This window comes from Aethalodelphis obliquidens, unplaced genomic scaffold, assembly GCF_003676395.1.
Source record: "Aethalodelphis obliquidens isolate GAN/ISIS:26980383/991018 unplaced genomic scaffold, ASM367639v1 scaffold90, whole genome shotgun sequence".
In the NCBI taxonomy this organism is placed as follows: Eukaryota; Metazoa; Chordata; class Mammalia; order Artiodactyla; family Delphinidae; genus Aethalodelphis; species Aethalodelphis obliquidens.
In genome coordinates, this window is record NW_020838034.1 from 3,422,731 (window position 1) to 3,448,499 (window position 25,769).

A 25,769-nucleotide genomic window follows, 5' to 3' on the forward strand; every position below is an offset into this window, starting at 1 on the left:
CACTTCAATGTCCACTGATTTTCTTTTATGGAACTTGTATGATGCTCTCAGGCCATATCGTAGCTCTGCAATAATATCTATCTTGATTTTCTACTCTGCAGCTTTCTTTTGAATATGTTCTCTAGTTGAGGATTTGTGTAAAGAATATACTGCTGTTCTTGCCATTTCCAAAGCAGTCTTCAGAAAGGCCATATCTATGCCTTTATTATTTTTGATCCCAAAGGGAGGATTCATAATTACTGTATCAAATGACTTAGACATTCTGTTAGATAATGAGCACACATCACACTGAGCCATGTCAACATTTGTTAACTCAAACTCTTCTACATTCCTATTAAATATTTCCAGTGTGTCTTCATCTATGTCAAATCCAACACACAATCCCTCATAGGGGATTTTGCTCTTATAAAAGAGACCCCAGGGAACCCCTTTGCCTCTTCTGCCATGTGGGGACATGTCTAAGAACCAGGAAGCAGGCCCTCACCTGACACTAAATCTGCTGGCACCTTGACTGTGGACGTCCCAGCTTCCAGAACTGTAAGAAGTAAATTTCTGTTGTTTTTAAGCCACTCTGTCTATGGTATTTTTGTTATAGCAGCCTGAGCAGACTAAGACACTATTTAAAAGAATCCAGAGAGTGAATAGGACATGTCAGAGTATCACAGCACGGGCCCTAGACTTACTGACTTTAGAAAAGAAGTCAATCTCAGGGTCCTAAATCATTTATCCTAACAAAATTATGTCCCCGGAGACCAGCATTTAGCATTGCCAAAGAAACTGGTGTCTGAATCACAGAGGGTAAATGGAAAAGATCTTTTCACCAAAATGAAATTGTGATAAAGTCTAGAGTCTGTAATTTTAACTAAAGTGGAAGAAATCTTAAGTTTTGTTTTGCTACTATGAATTCACCATACTGGGAAAGGGGTAGAATTCACCTAAGTGGTACCTTTCTTTTCCACTGAAGAATTTTAAAATTTCCTTTTTTTTTGAGCCAAGTGCTACCACCACCTTCTCAGAGCGGCATTGGGTATGAGCTTTGTTGGGTAATGTGGCCTCCATCACAGATGGTGAGCAGATCTTTTCCTTTAGTCCTGAGCTGCTCTCGCTGTTGTCATCTGTCAATTTGCAGTTAGGCCTAAAAATCCCCCTCCTAGGGAATGCGTTCCCCTTGTCTGTCTTTATGTTAGTTGCAGTTCTGTAGTGGAGACAAATGTCTCTCCTCTTGCTCTATAAGGCATCACGGGGCTACAGCTCAGGCTCATATCTCTGGTGTCCTTGTTAAAAGGTTCAGCTGAGGTTGGGTCAGCAGACCCAGCCCTTCCTACCTTGGCAAGGCCCTAACTCCTAACAGCTTGAAAAGCTCTGTGACACACAGGGAAGTCAGCTGCCTTGCATTGAAAGCAGAAAATATTGCCCTGGCTCCCAATATATCAAAGGCCTTGAATGAAAAGGTTCTGTTTTATGGCTGAAGCTTGGTCACAGCCACAGCTGTTCAAGAAAGTCAATCTGTTGAAGGATTTTTTCCTTTTTCAAGGTTGCTGGCTTTGCTGGGGCCCTTGACTCTCACCTAGAAGATAGCCTGAAGGGGAAGCTCATGTGCTAACACACTGTGGGTGAGTATAATCCCAGGGAAGTAGAAGGGAGAGGGAATAGGAGGGAGGCTGGGAAAGAAGAACACATTTAAGAATGTGTAGGGCTTCCCTGGTGGCGCAGTGGTTGAGAGCCTGCCTGCCGATGCAGGGGACATGGGTTTGTGCCCCGGTCCGGGAGGATCCCACATGCCACGGAGCAGCTGGGCCCGTGAGCCATGGCCGCTGAGCCTGCATGTCCGAAGACTGTGCTCCACAATGGGAGAGGCCACAACAGTGAGAGGCCCGCATACTGCAAAAAAAAAAAAAAAAAAAAAAAAAAGAATGTGTAGACCCAACTTAGCCAGAGTTTTGCAATAGGTTGATTGCTTGGTCACTCAAGGAGTCCTCAGAGAGGTCATATAAATAAAGCTTTTACATCTCTGAATGGTGCATTTAGGGAGGGGGCTGTGGAGAGGACAAAGGGAGCAACATTTATCCATTGCTTTCAATATCCCAAAGTTAACTTCCCTGCACATTTGCACTTCAGCCCAATAGGGGAGCCCCGGAGTGGAGGTGGAAGGTTCATGGAATGTGTGTGAGGGAGGTGTTGTCAAGTCATGCCCCCAAGTGCCATAAGGAACTGGAACCCTTGACTGGCAGAAGCAACTGCCTGAATACACAACCATGGGAATAGTGTAGGTCGTGTCCAGGGCCACTGCACCCAGAAGAGTCCAGTGTACTTGCTCCCCACTGCTTAATGGTCAGTGTGTGTATCCCCAGCCCTACAGCCTTTGGTCAAAACCTCGTCTAAGTTCTAGTGCCCTGCCACAAAACACCACAGCCTAAGACTTAAAGCTCCTGTCTCAAGTTCAGCAGCCAAAAGTCAACTCCAATACACTGTCATAAAAAAACACAGTAAAAAACCCATATGATCTCTGCCTGGTAAGCACCACCAAAGCATAGAGTCGTCTGCCCTGCTTTGAGCAGAAGCCTCCATCTCTTGCTATGCATTTTGCTCCCCTGAATTCTCTATTTTTGTTTCTCAGGGTTTGAAGCCTCCTATGCTAAACCTTGAGGTTGGGGTTGTGAAGCTGTAAGTATCCCTCTGTAGAGGCAGGTCTTTTAAAACTTAGGACAGAGGGGAACACATGGTCCTGTGGGCTGCTCTTGGCTATGAGAAAAGAAGACAGAGGGGCTGGACCACTAGAAGCCAGGAGTGTGGTGTTAATGGAACTCCCTTCCCGTGAGAGGAGTGGGGAATAGTGTGCTCTCTAACATCCCCAAACCCCAGGGCACTTGTGTTAAGATTTCTTAAAAGCTCTCTCACTGGGCTCTGCTCTCTACCTGAGGCTCAACAGTTCCCCTTGAGTGGTGAGATGAGGGGCTGTCTTCCCTTCTTTAAGCCATTATCTAGGAGTCCTGCCTTCCCCTGGCTGGAGTTGGGAGGGAAAGTAAAACACCCAGTGCCCCTCACCAGACCACCCATCTCCTCCATCACTCCTTTCAATGAACTCTGAGCTCAGCTGATAGAGGAGGTGTGAGGAACCAGGGAAGTACCCAAGGGTCATGTGGCCACTTCTGAGTCAATCCTGTGGGATGTGTCCAGAAGCTCCTCTTCAGAACATGTGAGTTACTATCGACTGTTGAGCTCAGCTTTGGGGCTTAAGCGTTTTTCTGAGGGAAACAGGAAAAGTCCATTCAACACTGTTGCACATTCATTTATTCACTATGAATTGAGCATCTGTGATTCACCAGGCCCTGTGTTGTGTGTTGGGCATGATGCGAGGATGAGAGGAGGGTTATAAAATAGAACTAGCTATAACACTCAACCCTAGAGAGGCTTTAAGTAGTCCAGGGAGAGAAGCACGTGGGTGCATGCACTCACACACACACGTGCACACACACACACACACACACACACACACACACACACACTTTTGTAAGGACTACAAGAAACATAAATGCCAAAGGTTATAGAAACCTGTCGAGAGAAATGAGGCCTCACTGAGTATTGACATTTGAACTAAATGTTGAAGGATGAGTGAGTTTAACCGAACAAAAAGGGGAAAGTTACTAGGAAAAAAGCCATGGCTGCTTGAAAGAAGGTGGTGCGTATAAGAAATGAAAAGAAGTTCGTGTGACAGGAGCACATGGTGTGTGCTCTTGCCTGTTAAAGGGGATATTGGGAGGTGGAGCTGAAAATGTAAGTTGGAACTAAATCCTGAAGACCCTTGTGTCCACTGATAGAGCCTGAAATCTGGATAATTGAAAGATTTCAAGCAGAGGAATAAATAGAGCTGGTTTTTAGAAAGGTCATATTAGCAACTCTGTTGGGAGGTCGAACTGGCAAATCTGTTGGGGATGGTTATGCAAAGAGAGAATCTGGAAGTTGGGAAACCAGTTTCGAGGCTATTATGTAATGCTGGTGGTAGGTGATGAAGGCCTGTACTAAGGAAGTGGCAGTAGGAACTAAAAGGAGGATGTGATTTGAGAGATATCTCAAAAATAAAGCTGACGGGGAATTCCCTGGTGGTCCAGTGGTTAGGACTACAAGCTTCCACTGCAGGAGGCCCATGTTTGATCCCTGGTGGTTGGGGAACTAGGATCCCGCATGCTGTGTGGTGCAGCTGAAAGAAAGAAAGAAAGGAAAGAAAGTTGACTGGATTGGCTTGGGTGACCAATTCAATGTAGAGACTCACAGACGGCTATGCATCTTCTGTCTTGGGTGAGTGGGTAGAGTGCTATCTTCAAGTAGAAAAAGAAGAAGAAGAAGGAAAAGAGAGGGAGGGAGGGAGAGAGAGCGAGAGAAAAGAGGAAGAAGGAGAAGAAGGGGGAGGGGGGAGAAAGAAGGAAGGAAGAAAGAGAACACAGTAAGGAGAGCAAGTTTTGTGGGGACAACTGATTGGGATTTATGTGGTGTTTTAGATACCTGCAGTTCATACAAGCATCTTGTTCTTGTTTTGAACAATACACAGCATTCATCTCAAACTGACAGGTGGACCTTGTAGCAATGATTTTATTGGGATTATTAAAAACTCTAAGATTGAAGGACATGTGTTGCACTTCTTTGGGTTAAGAGAGAGCAGGTAATGATATAGACAAATTTGTAGAGGTGATGTTTATTCATCAGGGAGATTTAATGGACATCCAATTCGACAACAATTCATTGAGCACCAATTGAATGCCAGGTACCATGCTGGCTGCTTGGGCTTTGCTTTTAAGGAACTCTCAGTCTTGTTGGAGAAACACAAAAATGCACACGTCTCTGTAGCAGAGGAGCCGTGTAAAGGAAAGAGCACTGTCCTGGGTACCAGGAGTCCTGGGTTTAATTTAGTATGTGCTTTGCCACTAACTCGTCATTTAATTTTCAGCTAGTTGCTCTTCCTCTTTCGTTCTCAATTTACAACCAAAAAATTAAAGAAGTGGCTTAGATAAACTCTAAGTTCCCTCCAAACATCAGCCATTAGTGATTCCATGTCTCACGGCATACAAGTGCTATGGGAATCCAAAGACAGATCATTTCCAGTAGGGGCTGACATTTGACTTGGGGCCCAGTGAATAAGCAGGATTCTAGCATATGCAAATGACGGAAAAGGCTAAGAGGAGGAAGTGCAGAGTGGCTATGTTAGAAAATGGGGAAGATCACCTGGTGATTGAGTGTAGGGTGTGGAGGACAATGACCACGGAAAAAGCTGGAGAGGGAAGTAGGTGGTACTATGTGGAGAAGGGCCATGAATGCCCCGTCAAGGATTTTATTAATCCAGGCAATGTGGCTTGGAAACGATTCCCCCTGTACAATCCACCGGAGGGTGGAGATCAAGATGAGGTGTGATGGACATCATAAAAATGGATCAAAACATCCCATGGCTCAGAGGCGAGATAGATCAACTTTGAATGGAGAAGGCTAAGAGGTATATTTATTCACAGCGTATTCATTTCCTCTGTGGGAAAGTGTGAGGCCTGAGGTGGGGAAACGAAGATGACAGCAGCTGCTTTTTACTGACCTAGGGAGGCTGACAAAACCCAGCATGTTGCTGAGAAGTTCTCTTAGCAGCAGGATCTGATGGTGTTCTAGCGGAAAGATGGTGCAGGGAGCATGCGATCTACGTGAGTGGCCCCCATGGAGTTGGGCAGTGGGCAGCCAGAGCCCACGGTACTTCTTCATGGGCCTGGGTACTCAGTATGCTCCTAGGATCAGTAGCATTAGCATCACGTGGGAGCTTATTATGGATGCAGGATCTCAGCCTCCACCCAGACTCAATGAATAAGAATCTGCATTTTAACAAGATCTCCAGGTGACCCATAAGCACTTTATTTTATTTTATTATTTTTTTAACATCTTCATTGGAGTATAATTGCTTTACAATATTGTGTTAGTTTCTGCTGTATAACAAAGTGAATCAGCTATATGTATACCTATATCCCCATATCCCCTCCCTCTTGCGTCTCCCTCCCACCCTCCTTACATAAGCACTTTAAAGTTTGAGAAGGCTTCCTGCTTTCTGAACACAGCTTTCCTCACTCAAACTCCTTCTCTTAGTTTATTTCCTACTCAGGGAAGAGAAAAGAGTACTTCTTGGATTTACTAGGGAGCACACTGGATCAGATGCCAGTTTGAGGGTAGGAATACACCATAATGACCCATAATATCTTCTTCATTTATTCATTCATTCAATCAATCAAATAGTGATAGAGCACCTCCTATATTTCAATATGTATTCTATCTGCATCTCTGGTCCTCCTGGCCTTGACTGTCCTGGGTTACTTCTGGCAGGAAGGGAAGGATCTAGGGCCTAAGGTGTGAAGTCCACTTACTTGGGCAGGTAGATATTGGCACATGGGCAGGAGAGGAGTTATCCTGGTGTCAGATTCTGAGCTTAGAGTTTCAGACAGACAGGGGGAGTGTGGAATGCAGTCCCATCATGGGGAGGTCCATGACGAGCGCAGTGTCCATGTCTCCAGCGGTGTGTGCTGTCCCATTGGGCAGAGCCCACTGTAGCCTTACCAGACTGACTGCAGCTGAGAAAAGCACCCACTGAAAGCAGGTTATCCGTGGCAGATTTTAGGGGCAGTCCTCATGGAGGAATGGTGGGGATGTGTATGGGGGTAGGACTCGGAATAGTGACCAAAGCTGAAGTTCATTAAGGAAGCCAGGCAACATCATGGGCCCTGGGTTGGGAGCACATGTCATTAAGAAAAAGACCACTGGGCCAGGGTTGTCACTTTGGAAATAGGCGGGAGTCCTGCGGGGCCCTGTGTTCTGTTCACACTAGGGTGTGGGCACTTGATGCACAGGTTGCTGGGTGTGGCCTTGGGTCTAGGACCCAAGGTTTAAATCTTCCTGCTTTGATGTCCCTTCTCCCCCAAGGGTGGTTTTTGGGTGCAGAGGCTGAGACAGCAGTCGGGAGCTGCGTGGACTCATCTTTGAGGAGGGGATGCAGCCAAGAGCTGGGGCTTAGGGGCTGCGGTGTAAGCCCCCTTCACCTGGGAGTAGATGACGCAGGAATCCTGGGGGAAGGAGCACATAGGTGAGGGCCAGAGGCCAGCAGGCCCTAGGTGGGAGAGTACACAGGTCACGGGACTCACCGTGTTCTTGAGAAGCTCTGGGTCAGAGGCTGCTGTGGAAAGAAAGGAAGCATTCATCTGTGAACTCAGAACTCTCTCTTTGCCTCTGTGCCATCAGCCCAGCCACAGCCATCTCCATGTGGCTACACTGAACCTTTCCTAAGAACCTCAACCTCACAGCTTCGACCAACTCTCTCAGTATCACTCCACTCTTTGTTCCTCATGCTGAGCTCCCCAGGGACTCTCAAAAGAAAGAAATCTACTTTTTATCTTGTTCATGCTTTGATCATAGATTCATAGTGTATATTATGGAAAAGCAGCCTGGCCTGGAGCAGAGGCAGTGCAGTGGTTCAGAGCAGACTTCTGATCCAGACCACCCCAGACTGAGCCCCAGGTCAGCCGTGCCACCTCTGTGGCCTTGGGCAAGTCACTCAGTATCTCCTGCCTCGGGTGTCTCATCTGTATGTTGGGAATAATAATACCTACCTATAGGGTTATGTGTGTGTGTGTTTGATTTCTAACATCTGTTATGTGCTGAGCAGTTCCAATGTGCAGGTACACTTCTGAGGGCTATAAACAAACAAACTTTAAATATATGTGTGTGTGTACATATTTATGGCATATATATATATATATATTTTAAAATGTATTTATTTACAGTACTCAGAACTGTACCAGTCACATAGGAACTGCTCAATACATGTTGATATGATAATAGAAGTTGTTATTATTATTATATTGTCTTAAAGCTGTAATGAAATATGGCATTCATCAAGCAAGCCTCTCTTTTTGGCTTGGAATGAGCCTCAAGGGTCCCTGGAACTGCCCTGAGAAGCAGAGCTTGGCCTAAGGCTTGGACTCTAGAGACAGACTCTTCTGTCATTTGTTAGCTCTGTGAATTCAGGCTGGTCATTTAAGGTCTCTCTGCCTCTGTTTTCTCATCTGTGAAATGGGGTAACAACACACTTCAAAGGGGATTGTAAGTGTGAATGAGTTCATACGTTTTAGAGGTGGGCCACTGAACCAAGAATGGAACAAAATAGAGTTCTTTTAATTTTATACAAGAAGAATCAAAAAACCAGAGAAGGAAGCAGAATGGCTAAAAATCACATGGCACTTTTTACAGAACAAAGTTAGAATAGCCCCAAAGGCTTTCTCTTTCCTGCTCTGAGCAGGACGAAACCAGGCTGGGATTCTTCACGGCTGACCATCTACCATGAGTGAGGACTAATGACACAGACAGACAACCTGCATATACTCATTATAAAAGCTGCTTAAACTCTGCTGCTGTAATAGCATCTCCACATCTACTTCCTCGTTTGATCCTCACAATAACCCTATGAGAGACTGTGATAAGCAGAATAATGTCTCCCACAAAGATGTCCATGTCCTGATACCTGCAACCTGTGAATATGTGACCTAAGATGAGAAAGGGATTTTGCAGATGTGATTAAGATTAAGGACCTTCAAATGGTGAGATTATTTTAGATTATCCAGGTGGAATTTTAAGGAGAATTTTAAAATCTGAGAACTTTTTCTAGTTGTGGTCAAAGGGAGCACTGATTATGGAAGAAATGGTTAGAGAGGTGCCACTTGCTGGCTTTGAAGGGGATGGGATGGGGCCATGAGCCCCAGAAAGGAAAAGAGTGTCCTTTAGAAGCTGGAAAAGGCAAGGGAATGCATTCTCCCCTGGAGCTTCCAGAAAGGACCTCTGCCGACACTGATTTTAGCCCAGTGCGACCTGTGTTAGACTTCTGACCTACAGCACAGTAAGATAATAAACTTGTATTGTTTAAACCCTCATGGTCATTTGCCACAGCAGCAGTAGAAAACAGGTACAAGTAGGTAGGGAATGATAGACAGTCCTGTCTCATTTCACAGATGGGACACTGAAGCTCTGAGGAGCTGACTGCCCAGGGTGATGACTTTGTTACTCAAGTGATGCTGAGGCCATCCATGGAGAATGGAGAAAGCAGCTCTGCATGGTGAGCTTGGGTTAATCGCAACAGAGTAGGTGGGCACAAAGTAAGAAGCCCAGTGACCCAGCCTGAGGGGCAGTTCTGTGTCTGGTTGGCCCAGACCCACTGAAGGGGTGGAGACTGAGCCACACATAGCAATAGACCGCCAAAATCAAGGGTCCTTGGGTCTTACCTGCCTGTTTGTTCTCCACCTTCACGGTCCGGACTTCCGAGTACACCACGTCTCCTCTGTTAGGATTTACTTGGAGAGAAGTTGAAGTTTGAGAGGACTCTAAGGTTCTTGCCCCTTGTCTTGCTACTTCCTCCTCCCCCCGATAGAGTTTGTTCTCTGGAGGGGGCAGAGCCCTCTGGGCCTCTGTACTGTCCCTTCCTCATTTCTTCTCCCACCACTTCTTGGACCAACCCTGGGGTCCCTGCCCAAATGGAGGGTCCTCTGTCCTCACCATTGCTGTACACTGGTTGTAGTTCTATCCAGCTTGGTACATTGTGGTAGGTGGGCTCTTGTGGGTCTGAAGCTGACTGATTCCTGTAAGATAGAAGCATTGATGTTTCCCAGAAATCCTGATGAAGTAACTATAAGGATCATTCCCTGTTAGTGAGTCTTTACCACAGGATAGTTGCCAAGCCTGGAAACGTAGATGAGCATATAACAAATGGTCTATTGTTATGGACTATTATATTATAAATCATAATATTAATCCAGATTTTATGATCACCTGTATGTCACTGTGCTAGTGCCTATAACAATATTAAGTTGATTCTATTATTATCTCTATTTTTTAGATGGAAAAAATGGAGGTTCTGAGAAGTAAAATGACTTGCTCAAGACTATGTAACTAGAAAGGGGAAGAGCCAAGATTCAAACCTGGCTCCAAGGTCTACACTCCCAGAGAGATCAGTATCTGAGTGAAATCCATAATTAGAAAAGCTCAAATGGGAATTCCCTGGTGGTTCAGAGGTTAGGACTTGGTGCTTTCACTAAGAAGGGCTCGGGTTCAATCCCTGGTAGGGGAACTAAGATCCTGCAACTGTGCAGCATGGCCAAAAAAACAAACAAACAAAAAGGCTCAGAGGAACTCAGGATGGTTTGGATGCTGCTACCATAAGCTTGCCCAGGGATAGTTTGTGAGCTGTGGTGTGACTCCTAAAGGCAGCCTTTGGAATCCAAGATGGCAGCCCCTTCTTCACAGGCACCACCTCCTGTTAGCAGAGAGGTCTCTTGGGGTGGCCAAGTTGCACGACTCCATCTTCTTGGCTGTCATCACAACAGATGTTGGTTAGGTTGGGTTGGCCATGACCAGAGCTTTCCAGGCTGATTAAGCTAAGACCATCTTAGGAAACGGATGGATTCAGTGGTCATAGTGTCACTCAAACACTCAAACAACCAAGGCCACATTGGACCAAGGATGTAAGTTAATAAATAAAAAGCAATTAACACTTGCTGCAAGAAAAAGGCCTATTTAGCTAAGCTGATGGGTGAGAAGGTCCTGGGAATTGAGATATCCCAAGGGAGGTGGCAACATGAAATTGGCACAACCCATCTCAGTGACATGAAGCAGTGACCGTGCTCTCAGCAGTAACCAGATTTAATTCCATTTTCACACTTGGTGGGCATTTCATTAACCATACGGCAATATAGGCAGGTCTTACCTGGAGGAGTCAAATGTAGGCTTTCTTCCTGCAAAGGAAAGCAGAGAGACATTGAGTCCAGGAGAAGGAAGACTTCACAAGGAGCACAGCTCATAGGAGGCTCACCTAGAACCTTCCAGGAGTCACTGTCTCTAAGATGTGAACCCTCCTTTGCTATGTCCAAGGGAGGTGGCAGATTGGGCAAAAACTACTGATCCTGGATTCCAGATGGGTATAGTTATAATACAAAAGGGTAGCCCACAATCCATAATCTTTTAACGTGGAGTTTGTGAAGAACAATGGTCAATAGCTGAATGTGGGAAAATAGACTTGATCGGCTATGAAAGTACCATACATTTACAAAATCAGTAAGTTATCAAATTATATTTGGTTTCTGTTCTCACTCCTATTTCTCAGAGTTTTTCTTCTCCTCTTCCGTTCCTTGGGGGTCTTGTAAGGGTAGAGAGGGAAAGACACTGTAATTTGTCATGTCAGATAAACTGCATCTTGTGAAGACATCTTACACCCAATAGGGCTGTTCTGGAAACTTTGCATTTGATTAAGACAAATTCTGGAGGAACTAGAGAGGAAGGTAGGAGTTGTGGAATTGTGCAGAAAGGAGGTTTTGAGAGCTTGCGGTTGGTTCCAAAGGCAGCATGGGCCTGAGGGAATGGAGATGGGAAGGACAGGGACTCAAGCAAAGGTTAACTAGGGAGTTACTCACCTGCTTTTCTCGGGAGCCAGCAGTAGAACAACAGTGCTATGGCAGCGAGACCCATCATGCTGAGCAGCCCCCCGGTGACACCGGTGGCAACAGGGCCACTTCTGCTCCCTGTCAGCCCTGAGGGGGAGACCCCAGGCATGAGCCAGATGGAGAGGCTTGTGGTCTTGAACTGCCCTGATCCCTGGAGCTGATGCCTGGGAGAGAGGATGAACTGAGGGGACCAGGACTCCTGAGGCTAATGAGGTGCAAGTGTGGCACAGGGGATGGAACTTCTCTTGGTGGGGAAGCTCATGTCTGTGGCTGATGCAAGGGTTGAGGGTCAGGATGGATGATGCTAGCTGAAGAGTATTAAATTCGGTGGTCTTCTTTAGCCTCCTTTCCCACCCAAATGACAAGCCTTCAGAAAAACTTAATGAAAATAACAGTTTGGAGAACATCTAGCTTTGTGTACATGTCCCTGAGAAACACTGTCCTGGTCAGGCATCACAAGGATTATCAGAGTATCCTAGGAGGAAATCTTTTGGCCACATCTGTGGCCTGAGAATAGGAAACTTACCTGTGATGGAAAGTGTCACTGCCTCACTGCACTGGGGACCCAGGCCATTGTCGGCCTCACAGGAGTAGGTTCCAGAATGATTTGCAGTCAGTGAGAGGTTGAGGGACACTCCTTGTCCAGAGTGGGACATGCTGCTCTCTAGGGTGACATTCTTGTGATAAAACTGGTACAGGATTGGGGGAGAGCCTCTCTGGGCCTCACAGTGAAGCTCCACCACATCCCCCACCACAGCCTGGGCCCTGGGGGCCCTGAGGGTGAGGATAGGGCGAGACACTGGAACTGAGGAAAAAACAAAAAGTCAATAGAAGTTCCTACTTCTAACATATTCAGAAAGGAACAAAAAATAATATAAACAAATAATAAAAGTCATATCTCAATCAAGGAAAATATATTGAAACACATATGACAGGCAAAGTTAATGACCTGAATCCACAAATAGCTTTCAATGCACAAAAATATCCAACAGAAAAGTGTGAAAAGGGTATGAATCACTAAAAACTTCAAATAGCCAATAAATATATAAAGATATTATCTTTGTTACTAGTTAAGTATATACAAATAAAAACACCCATCAGACTGGCAAAGCTTAAAAAGGCAGATAATACTAATGGGGTTGTGGATTAAGAGGCACCCTGATATTCTCTCAGTGGGAATGCAAATTTGAGACACTTCCTTGAATGGTGATTTGGAAATACATATCTAATTTAAAATGCACATAAACTTTGACCCAGCAAATCTACTTCTAAGACTATTTTCTTTAGGGCTACTAACATAAGTTATGTAAAAAATGGCCAATAGACACGTGAAAAGATGCTCAATATGGCTAATTATTAGAGAAATGCAAATCAAAACTACAGTGAGGTATCACCTCACACCAGTCAGAATGGCCATCATTAAAAAGTCAACAGGTTTGGTATTGTGATGTGTTTACTTATTATATACAGTTCATACTTCATAGAAACTGTTATTTTATTGCTTTTGAATAAATTTTATATTTTGAATAAAAAAAAAGTCAACAGGACTGAGACCTTCAAGATGGCGGAGGAGTAAGACGTGGAGATCACCTTCTTCCCCACAAATACATCAGAAAAACAACTACATGTGGAACAACTCCTAGAGAACACCTACTGAAAGCTGGCAGAAGACCTCAGACTTCCCAAAATTGTGGCTCACAGGGTTTTGGTGCTCCATCCGGGTGTCAGGTCCTATGCCTCTGAGGTGGGAGAACGGAGTTCACAACATTGGTCCACAAGAGACTTCCCAGCTCCACGTAATAACAAATGGCAAATGCTCTCCCAGAGAGCACCATCTCAATGTTAAGACCCAGCTCCACTCAATGACCAACAAGCTACAGTGCTGGACACCCTATGCCAAACAACTCGCAAGACAGGAACACAACCCCACCCATTAGCAGAGAGGCTGCCTAAAATCAAAATAAGGTCACAGACACCCGAAAAAAACCACCAGACACGGTCTTGCCCACCAGAAAGACAATATTCAGCCTCACTGACCAAGACACAGGCACCAGTTCCCTCCACCAGGAAGCCTACACAACCCACTGAACCAACCTTAGCCACTGGGGACAGACACCAAAAGCAACGGGAACTACGAACCTGCAGCCTGTGAAAAGGAGACCCCAAACACAGTAAGTGAAGCAAAATGAGAAGACAGAGAAACAAAAAGCAGATGAAGGAGCAAGGTAAAAATGACCAGACCAAACAAATGAAGAAGAAATAGGCAGTCTACCTGAAAAAGAATTCAGAGTAATGAGTGTAAAGATGATCCAAAATCTTGGAAATAGAATGGAGAAAATAGAAGAAACATTTAAGAAGGACCTAGAAGAACTAAAGAGCAAACAAACAATGATGACCAACAAAATAAATGAAATTAAAAATTCTCTTGAAGGAATCAATAGCAGAATAACTGAGGCAGAAGAATGGATAAATAACCTGGAATATAAAAGGGTAGAAATAACTACCACAGAGCAGAATAAAGAAAAAAGAATGAAAAGAATTGAGGACAGTGTCAGAGACCACTGGGCAAACATTAAACACACCAACATTCAAATTATAGGGGTCCCAGAGAAGAAGAGACAAAAAAAGGAACTGAGAAAATATTTGAAGAGATTATAGTTGAAAACTTCCCTAATATGGGAAAGGAAATAGTCAATCCAGTCCAGGAAGGGCATAGAGTCCCATACAGGATAAATCCAAGGAGAAACAGGCCAAGACACATATTAATCAAACTATCAAAAATTAAATACAGAGAAAAAATATTAAAGGCAGCAAGGGAAAAGCAACAAATAACATACAAGGGCATCCCCATAAGGTTACCAGCTGATCTTTCAGCAGAAACTCTGCAAGCCAGAAGGGAGGGGCAGGACATATATAAAGTGTTGAAAGAGAAAAACCTACAACCAAGATTACTCTACCCAGCAAGGATCTCATTCAGATTTGACAGAGAAATTAAAACCTTTACAGACAAGCAAAAGCTAAGAAAATTCAGCATCACGAAACCAGCTTTACAACAAATGCTAAAGGAACTTCTCTAGACAGGAAACAGAAGACAAGGAAAAGACCTACAAAACAAACCCAAAATAATTAAGAAAGTGGTAATAAGAACATACATATTGATAACTACCTTAAATGTAAATGGATTAAATACTCCCACCAAAATACATAGACTGGCTGAATGGATACAAAAACAAGACTCACATATATGCTGTCTACAAGAGACCCACTTCAGACCTAGGGACACATACAGACCGAAAGTGAGGAGATGGAAAAAGATATTCCATGCAAATGGAAGTCAAAAAAAAGCTGGTTAGCAATTCTCATATCAGACAAAATAGACTTTCAAATAAAGACTATTACAAGAGACAAAGAAGGATACTCATAATGATCAATGGATCAATCCAAGGAGAAGATATAACAACTGTAAATATTTATGCACCCAACAGAGGAGCACCTCAATACATTAGGCAAATGCTAACAGCCATAAAAGGAGAAAATGACAGTAACACAATCGTAGTAGGGGACTTTAACACCCCACTTTCACCAATGGACAGATCATCCAAAATGAAAATAAATAATGAAACACAAGCTTTAAATGATACATTAAACGAGATGGACTTAATTGATATTTATAGGACATTCCACCCAAAAACAACAGAATACACTTTCTTCTCAAGTGCTCATGGAACACTCTCCATGATAGATCATATCTTGGGTCACAAATCAAGCTTTGGTAAATTTAAGGTAATTGAAATTGCATCAAGTAACTTTTCAGACCACAATGCTAAGAGTCTAGATATTAATTACAGGTAAAAATCTGTAAAAAACACAAACACAAGGAGGATAAACAATACACTACTAAATAAGAGGTCACTGAAGAAATCCAAGAGGAAATTAAAAAACACCTAGAAACAAATGACAATGAAAACATGATGACCCAAAATCTATGTGATGCAGCAAAAGCAGTTCTAAGACGGACGTTTACAGCAGTACAATCCTACCTCAAGAAACAAGAAACATCTCAAATAAACAACCTAACCTTACACCTAAAGCAATTAGAGATAGAAGAAGAACAACAACAAAAAACCCTCACAAAGTTAGCAGAGAGAAAGAAATCATAAATATCAGATCAGAAATAAATGAAAAAGAAATGAAGGAAACAATAGCAAATATCAATAAAACTAAAAGGTGGTTCTTTGAGAAGATAAACAAAATTGATAAACCATTAGCCAGACTCATCAAGAAAAAAAGGGAGAAGACTCAAATCAATAGAATTAGAAATGAAAAAGGAAAAGTAACAACTGACACATCAGAAATACAAAGAATCATGAGAGATTACTACAAGCAACTATATGCCAAAAAAATGGACAACCTGAAAGAAATGGACAAATTCTTAGAGAAACACAACCTTCCAAGACTGAACCAGGAAGAAATAGAAAATATAAACAGACCAATCATGAGAACTGAAATTGAGACTGTGATTAAAAATCTTCCTAAAAACAAAAGCCCAGGGCCAGATGGTTTCACAGGCAAATTCTATCAAACATTTAGAGAAGAGCTAATACCTATCCTTCTCAAACTCTTCCAAAATATAGCAGAGGGAGGAACACTCCCAAACTCATTCTACGAGGCCACCATCACCCTGATACCAAAACCAGACAAAGATGTCACAAAGAAAGAAAAGTACAAGCCAATATCACTGATGAACATAGATGCAAAAATCCTCAACAAAATACTAGCAAACAGAATCCAACAGCACATTAAAAGGATCATACAATATGCTCACGTGGGTTTTATCCCAGGAATGCAAGGATTCCTCAGTATATACAAATCAATCAATGTGATACACCATATTAACAAAGTGAAGGAGAAAAACCATATGGTCATCTCAATAGATGCAGAAAGAGCTTTTGACAAACTCAACACCCATTTATGATAAAACCCTGCAGAAAGTAGGCATAGAGGGAACTTACCTCAACATAATAAAGGCCATATATGACAAACCCACAGCCAACGTCATTCTCAATGGTGAAAAAATGAAACCATTTCCACTAAGATCAGGAATAAGAGAAGGTGGTCCTCTCTCACCATTATTATTCAACATAGTTTTGGAAGTTTTAGCCACAGCAATCAGAGGAGAAAAAGAAATAAAAGGAATACAAACTGGAAAAGAAGAAGTAAAGCTGTCACTGTTTGCAGATGACATGATACTATACACAGAGAATCCTAAAGATGTTACCCAAAAACTACTAGAGCTAATCAATGAATTTGGTAAAGTAGCAGGATACAAAATTAATGCACAGAAAACTCTTGCATTCTTGAGAGGGCAGACAGCAGAAGCAAGAAGAACTACAATCCTGCAGCCTGTGGAACAAAAAACACATTCACAGAAAGATAGACAAGATGAAAAGGCAGAGGGCTATGTACCAGATGAAGGAACAAGCTAAAGCCCCAGAAAAACAACTAAATGAAGTGGAGATAGGCAACCTTCCAGAAAAAGAATTCAGAATAATGATAGTGAAGATGATCCAGGACCTTGGAAAAAGAATGGAGGCAAAGATCAAGAAGATGCAAGAACTGTTTAACAAAGACCTAGAAGAATTAAAGAACAAACAAACAGAGATGAACAGTACAATAACTGAAATGAAAACTACACTAGGAGGAATCAAGAGCAGAATAACTGAGGCAGAAAAACGGATAAGTGATCTGAAAGACACAATGGAGGAATTCACTGCTGCGGAACAGAATAAAGAAAAAAGAAAGAAAAGAAATGAAGACAGCCTAAGAGACCTCTGGGACAACATTAAATGCAACAACATTTGCATTATAGCGGTCCCAGAAGGAGAAGAGAGAGAGGAAGGACCAGAGAAAATATTTGAGGAGATTATACTTGAAGACTTCCCTAACATGGGAAAGGAAATAGCCATCCAAGTCCAGGAAGGGCGACGAGTCCCATACAGGATAAACCCAAGGAGAAACGCGCCAAGACACACAGTAATCAAATTGGCAAAAATTAAAGACAAAGAAAGCAGCAAGGGAAAAATGACAAATAACATACAAGGGAACTCCCATAAGGTTAACAGCTGATTTCTCGGCAGAAACTCTACAAGCCAGAAGGGAGTGGCATGATATACTTAAAGTGATGAAAGGGAAGAACCTGCCACCAAGATTACTCTACCCAGCAAGGATCTCATTCAGATTTGATGGAGAAATCAAAAGCTTTACAGACAAGCAAAAGCTAAGAGAATTCAACACCACCAAACCAGCTCTACAACAAATGCTAAAGGAACTTCTCTAAGTGGGAAACACAAGAGAAGAAAAGGACCTACAAAAACAAACCCAAAACAATTAAGAAAATGGTCATAGGAACATACATATCAATAATTACCTTAAATGTGAATGGAGTAAATGCTCCAACCAAAAGACACAGGCTCACTGAGTGGATACAAAAACAAGACCCATATATATGCTGTCTACAAGAGGCCCACTTCAGACCTAGGCACACATACAGACTGGAAGTGAGGGGATGGAAAAATATATTCCATGCAATTGGAAATCAAAAGAAAGCTGCAGTAGCAATAGTCGTATTGGATAAAATACACTTTAAATAAAGAATGTTACAAGAGACAAGGAAAGACACTACATAATGAGCAAGGGATCAATTGAAGAGGAAGATATAACAATTATAAATATATATGCATCCAACATAGGAGCACCTCAATACATAAGGCAATGGCTAACAGTTCTAAAATAGGAAATTGACAGTAACACAATAATAGTGGGGGACTTTAAGACCCCACTTACACCAATGGACAGATCATCCAAAATGAAAATAAATAAGGAAACAGAAGCGTTAAATGACACAATAGAATAGATAGAGTTAATTGATATTTATAGGACATTCCATCCCCAAAGAGCCGATTACACTTTATTCTCAAGTGTGCATGGAACATTCTCCAGGATAGATCACATCTTGGGTCACAAATCAAGCCTCAATAAATTTAAGAGAATTGAACTCATATCAGGCATCTTTTCTGACCACAATGCTATGAGATTAGAAATGAATTACAGGGAAAAAAACATTAAAAAACACAAACACACACACACACACACACACAAAACAAACCAAAAAAACCCCACAAACACATGGAGGCTAAACAATACATTACTAAATAATGAAGAGATCACTGAAGAAATCCAAGAGGAAATAAAAAAATACCTAGAGACAAATGGAAATGAATACACGATGATCCAAAACCTATGGGATGCAGCAAAAGCAGTTCTAAGAGGGAAGTTTATAGTTATACAAGGCTACCTCAAGAAACAAGAAAAATCTCAAATAAACAATCTAACCTTATACTTAAAGGAACTGGAGAAAGAAGTACAAACAAAACCCAAAGTTAGCAGAAGGAAAGAAATCTTAAAGATCAGAGCAGAAATAAATGAAATAGAAACAAAGAAAACAATTGCAAAGATCAATAAAACTAAAAGCTGGTTCTTTGAGAAGGTAAACAAAATTGATAAACCATTAGACAGACTCACCAAGAAAAAGAGGGAGAGGACTCAAATCAATAAAATTAGAAATGAAAAAGCAGAGGTTACAACAGACACCGCAGAAATACAAAGCATCCTAAGAGATTACTACAAGCAACTCTATGCCAATAAAATGAACAACCTGGAAGAAATGGACAGATTCTTAGAAAGGTATAAACTTCCAAGACTGAACCAGGAGGAAATAGAAAATATGAACAAGCTAGTCACAAGTAATGAAATTGAAACTGTGATTAAAAATCTTCCAACAAAGCACCGAGCTGATCTCCCTGTGCTATGCGGCTGCTTCCCACTAGCTATCTACCTTACGTTTGGTAGTGTATATATGTCCATGCCTCTTTATCGCTTTGTCATTTTGTTGTGAAGCTGAAACTAACATACCATTGTAAAGCAATTATACTCCAATAAAGATGTTAAAAAAATAAATAAATAAAATAAAATAAAATTAAAAAAAAAAATCTTCCAACAAACAAAAGTCAAGGACCAGATGGCTTCACAGGTGAATTCTATCAAACATTTAGAGAAGAGCTAACACCCATCCTTCTCAAACGCTTCCAAAATATTGCAGAGGAAGGAACACTCCCAAACTCATTCTATGAGGCCACCATCACCCTGACACCAAAACCAGACGAAGATAGTACAAAAAAAGAAAAATACAGAGCAATACCACTGATGCATATAGATGCAAAAATCCTTAACAAAATATTAGCAAACAGAATGAAACAACACATTAAAAGGATCATACACCATGATCAAGTGGGATTTATCCCAGGGATGCAAGGAGTCTTCAATATACGTAAATCAATCAATGTGATACACCATATTAACAACTTGAAGAATTAAAACCATATGACCATCTCAATAGATGCAGAAAAAGCTTTTGACAAAATTCAACACCAATTTATGATAAAAACTCTCCAGAAAGTGGGCACAGAGGGAATATACCTCAACATAATAAAGACCATATATGACAAACCCACAGAAGACATCATTCTTAATGGTGATAAACTGAAAGCATTTCCTCCAAGATCAGGAACAAGACAAGGATGTCCACTCTTACCACTATTATTCAACATAGTTTTGGAAGTCCTAGCCACAGCAATCAGAGAAGAAAAAGAAATTCAAATTGGAAAAGAAGAAATAAAACTGTCACTGTTTGCAGATGACATGATACTATACATAGAGAATGCTAAACATGCCACCAGAAAGCTACTAGAGCTAATCAATGAATTTGGTAAAGTTACAGGATACAAAATTAATGCACAGAAATCTCTTGTATTCCTATACACTAATGATGAAACATCTGAAAGAGAAATTAAGAAAACACTCCCATTTACCATTGCAACAAAAAGAATAAAATACCTAGGAATAAACCTACATAGGGAGACAAAAGGCCTGTATGCAGAAAACTATAAGACACTGATGAAAGAAATTAAAGATGATACCAAAAGATGGAGAGATATACCATGTTCTTGGATTGGTCGAATCAATATTGTGAAAATGACTACACTACCCAAAGCGATCTACAGATTTAATGCAATCCCTATCAAATTACCAATGACATTTTTTATGGAACTAGAACAAAAAATCTTAAAATTTGTATGGAGACACAAAAGACCCTGAATAGCCAAAGCAGTCTTGAGGAAAAAAAAAGGAGCTGGCAGAATCAGACTCCATAACTTCAGACTATACTACAAAGCTACAGTAATCAAGAAAATATGGTACTGGCACAAAAACAGAAACATAGATCAATGGAACAACATAGAAAGCCCAGAGGCAAACCCACGCACCTATGGTCCACTAATCTATGCCAAAGGAGGCAAGGATATACAATGGAGAAAAGACAGTCTCTTCAATAAGTGGTGCTAAGGAAACTGGACAGCTACATGTAAAAGAATGAAATTAGAACACTCCCTAACACCATACACAAAAATAAAGTCAAAATGGATTCGAGACCTAATGTAAGACCGGACACTATAAAACTCTTAGAGGAAAACATAGGAAGAACACTCTTTGACATAAATCACAGCAAGATCTTTTTTGGTCCACCTCTTAGAGTAATGGAAATAAAAACAAAAATAAACAAATGGGACCTAATGAAACTTCAAAGCTTTTGCACAGCAAAGGAAACCATAAACAAGACAAAAAGCCTACCCTCAGAATGGGAGAAAATATTTGCAAATGAAGCAACTGACAAAGGATTAATCCCCCAAATTTACAAACAGCTCATGCAACTCAATATCAAAAACAACAAACAAAGCCCAATCCAAAAATGGGCAGAAGACCTAAATAGGCATTTCTCCAAAGAAGATATACAGATTGCCAACAAAGACATGAAAGGATGCTCTAATCATTAGAGCAAAACAAATCAAAACTACAATGAGGTATCACCTCACACCAGTCAGAATGGCCATCATCAAAACATCTACAAACAATAAATACTGGAGAGGGTGTGGAGGAATGGTAACCCTCTTCCACTGTTGGTGGGAATGTAAATTGGTACAGCCACTATGGAGAACAGTACGGAGGTTCCTTAAAAAACTAAAAATAGAACTACCATACGACCCAGCAATCCCACTACTGGGCGTATACCCTGAGAAAACCTTAATTCAAAAAGAGTGATGTACCACAATGTTCATTGCAGCTTTATTTATAATAGCCAGGACATGGAAGCAACCTAAGTGTCCATCGACAGATGAAGAGATAAAGAAGATGTGGCATATATATACAATGGAATATTTCTCAGCCATAAAAAGAAACAAAATTGAGTTATTTGTAGTGAGGTGGATGGACCTAGAGTCTGTCATACGGAGTGAAGTAAGTCAGAAAGAAAAAAACAAATACCGTATGCTAACACATATATATGGAACCTAAAAAATAATAAAAAGGCTATGAAGAACCTAGGAGCAGGACAGGAATAAAGATGCAGATGTAGAGAATGCACTTGGGGACACGGGGGTGGGGAAGGGTAAGCTGGGACGAAGTGAGAGAGTGGCATGGACATATATACACTACCAAACGTAAAATAGATAGCTAGTGGAAAGCAGCTGCATAGCACAAGGAGATCACCTCAGTGCTTTGTGACCACCTAGAGGGGTGGGATAGGGATGGTTGGAGGGAGACGCAAGAGGAAGGAGATAGGGAGATATATGTATATGTATAGCTGAGTCACTTTGTTATAAAGCAGAAACTAACACCATTGTAAAGCAATTACAGTCCGCTAAAGACGTTAAAAAAAAAAAGTCAAGAAACATTGCTGGAGAGGCTGTGGAGAAAAGGGAGCCCTCCTACACTGTTGGTGGGAATGTAAATTGGTGCAGCCACTATGGAGAATAGTATGGAAATTCCTCAAAAAAGTAAAAATAGAGTTACTATATGATCCTGTAATTCCACTCTTGGGCAAGTGCTAGTTCAAAAAGATATATGCACCCCAATGTTTATAGCAGCAATATTTACAATAGCCAAGACATGGCAGCAACCTAAATATCATCATTAGATGAATGAATAAAGAAGATGTGGTACATATACATACGATGGACTATTACTCAGCCATAAAAAAGAATGAAATAATGCCATTGCAGGAACATGGATGGACTTAGACATTGCCATACTGAGTGAAGTCAGACAGAGAAAGACAAATATCATATGATATCACTTATCACTAAAAAAATGATGCAAATGAACTTATTTATAAAACAGAAATAGACTCACAGACATAGAAAACAAAATTATGGTTACCAAGGGGGCTAGCAGGCAGGGATGAGATAAATTTGGAGTTTGGGATTAACATGTATACCCTACTATATATAAAATAGATAACCAGCAAGGGCTTACTGTATAGCACAGGGAACTATACTCAATATCTTGTAATAACCTACAATGGAAAGAATCTGATAACGAATATATATACATATACATATATATATGTACGTATATGAAACTGAATCACTTTGCTGTACACATTGTAACTATACTTCTATTTAAAAAAGTATTTGCAAATATATTTGCGCAAAGATTTCTATTGTAGAATTTTTATAATAGCTAAAAACTGGAGACAACCTAGTTGACTTGCTAATAAAACACGAAAGATATCCAAGATATATCAAGTAAAAAATGCAAGTTGCATAACTATATGTGTAATATGATTGTACTTGTAAAAAATTCTATGCCTTTATGTTTATAATATATTTTAATATTTCTAGAAAAATATACCTGAAAGTACCCTTTTGTTCCATTTGACTTTTTATCGTGAAAGTTTATGTATTCTTCCAGAATAATAAATTATTAAAAAGTTGTGTTAAACCTGGCCACAAAGGATGAGAGATATTATAATGTAGATTTACATTGAGTTGGATAGGCTCATTTTTCAACCTGGCTTTACCTTTGCTAGCTGTGTCTCTAAGCTGGTTACTTCACCTCTCTAAGCTTCAGTTTCCTCTCCTGCAAACTGAGGATAAAAATGATCTCATTTTTAACCTCAGTGGTTTATTTTAAAGATTAAATGAGATATTGCATGTCAAGTACTAAGCACAGGGCCTGGCACATACAAGGGCTCAGTAAGTATTTATGATGGTGATGATGATGATGGTAGTGACAATGTAATAAGTATTCCTTTTTCTTGTAGTTCTCCATGATGTGTCCTAGTTCTAGGACTCAGACACAATCATTTAGCAAGAAGTCCTTTAGGTGTAATAGCACCAGCATAAATAATAGGCATTTGCACCAGGGATCATAGAAACAAAGGAATGAGGATGTGTATAAAATCACGAATACAGAGTGTGAGGGGTATGATGTGCTGGTCCACTGTGTTGTGAAGAGGGAGGGAGTGGCACTTGGTCAGAAGTACATGCCTGTGTGGTGGATCTAAAAGGTGAGTGTGTAAACCATGCGGTAAGAGTTCCTGTGAACCTTAGAGGAAAATTGGCTGAGGCAGGTGCTGCCTACCACTGGGGGGAGAAGAATGGACTAGTTGAATGGAAAAAAATCAAATCTGCAATCAGGTAGCCTGCTAGATGCCAAAGAGGTGGCTGCCCCAGCCACCTTGATGGGATGCTGGCTCCTGGGCTGGTATGCCTAAATCAACCTGCTCATGTGATTTTGTCTGTATTTCTTATGATACTCAGGGACCCAGCCAAGGGAGACTAAGAGTATCAGCCTGTATTTTGCTTTATGTACTTCAGAAAGCATTTGCATGTTATTTCATGGTCTCGTGTTTCTCTGGGTTTGTATCCCAGGAGCAGTGACTCCCAGCTTCTCCTTTAGCATGTCTCCTTCCAGGAACCTTTGAGTCTGACATACACCATATTCCCTGTGCACCAAAATAATAGGATTCTAGGGTTGAGGATGACCCTGATATTCATCTAGTTCAATTTTCTCACTTTGTGAATGAGGAAATTGAGGTCAATATAGGGAAATATGCTTGGCCAAGTTCATAGAGCTAGTATCTTCAGAACCAACACTAGAACATTCATCTCAACAGCCCTTAGCATACTTTTGCTCTACCATAAGAGTGGCCTGTAGGGGATCATCACAAAGCAGATTCAGAGATGACAAGAAGCAGTTTTCCTTTGGCTTTTATACCTAAAGGCAAGATGTCAGACTGCTTAGAGAATGAAAGAATTTGATTAATGGGTGACCATTTTCACTCCATGTCATCCTGCTTTCACCTCTGTGTCCCCACTGCTTTAAGAATCACTTTGTAAACTAACTTGGATTGTTTGTGATTGTATACCCTGAAAAGCTATGTACCTAGCTAATATTAATATAGAATTTTTAATATGGAAATGTGAGGCATGTTTATATCCCTGGTAGTGAAAGAAGCTCAAGAGTAGAAGTTTGTTGGAAGTCAAAGAGAGAAAAACCAGGATAAAGAATGACCTGACCTTTCTGGGGGCAACGAAACCTATACCTAAAATTCGTTATTTTCCCTTTTGTATCGTAATTGCAGATCAAAATATAGTCTTGGTTCTAAAAACCTTCTTTGCATTTTTAGTGAGGAGTTTTGATCACATTCAAGAAGACTTCTTGAACTGTGCTGCTGGGAAGGTCCAGGTTCCTGAAAGCGCAGACACAGGAAGGATCCCAGACTTTCAACTGGAAATTCTATGTGCAGGAAATATGCTGGGTGGTCACACCAGCAAACAGGAGTGCTGGAGCTCCATTTCTGCTGCCGGGGAGAGAAAGCAGTCAGTCCCTGGTTGTGCTGTCTGTGGGCAGGACCAACTCACCTATGACACTGAGTAGCATCACCTCACTCTGCTGGACCCCCAGGCCATTGTCGGCCTTACAGGAGTAGTTTCCAGAATGGTTCGTGGTCAGAGAGAGGCAGAAGGATGCTCCCCCTCCCAAGGGAGCTGAGCTGTTTCCCACAGCGACATCCTTGTGATAAAACTGGTACAGGATCGGGGGAGAGCCTCTCTGGGCCTCACAGTGAAGCTCTATCATGTCCCCCACCACAGTCTGGGCCCTGGAAGCCCTGAGGGTGAGGACAGGCTGAGACACTGGAACTGAAGGAAAAAAGATAGTTAACCATCAGTTCATGCTGTTTAAATACGTTCTTCTATAGAAAAGACATTTCAAACAGGAAAATGTTTTTAATGACCTTGTGACATCACTCAGAACTCAGCTATAATTGCTTCATATCTGAAGAAACAAATCATTTGTGTAGTGTTATATATAGTC

The 25,769-nt window shown here is 41.4% G+C and overlaps 1 protein-coding gene across 1 annotated transcript in view; it reads right to left on the reverse strand.

Moving 5' to 3' along the window:
* Positions 1-6,285: 6,285 nt before the first annotated feature.
* The window catches only part of FCRL5 (Fc receptor like 5), a gene marked incomplete at its 5' end in the record, with an annotated part of 32,130 nt that continues 12,646 nt past the window's right edge, over positions 6,286-25,769 (reverse strand). Inside the window, 8 exons of the mRNA XM_027095263.1 lie at positions 6,286-7,079; positions 7,158-7,186; positions 9,288-9,356; positions 9,559-9,641; positions 10,766-10,793; positions 11,469-11,585; positions 12,025-12,303; positions 25,316-25,594. Of these exons, the coding sequence (XP_026951064.1) occupies positions 6,990-7,079; positions 7,158-7,186; positions 9,288-9,356; positions 9,559-9,641; positions 10,766-10,793; positions 11,469-11,585; positions 12,025-12,303; positions 25,316-25,594 (974 nt within the window). The remainder of the gene's footprint in view (positions 7,080-7,157; positions 7,187-9,287; positions 9,357-9,558; positions 9,642-10,765; positions 10,794-11,468; positions 11,586-12,024; positions 12,304-25,315; positions 25,595-25,769) is intronic.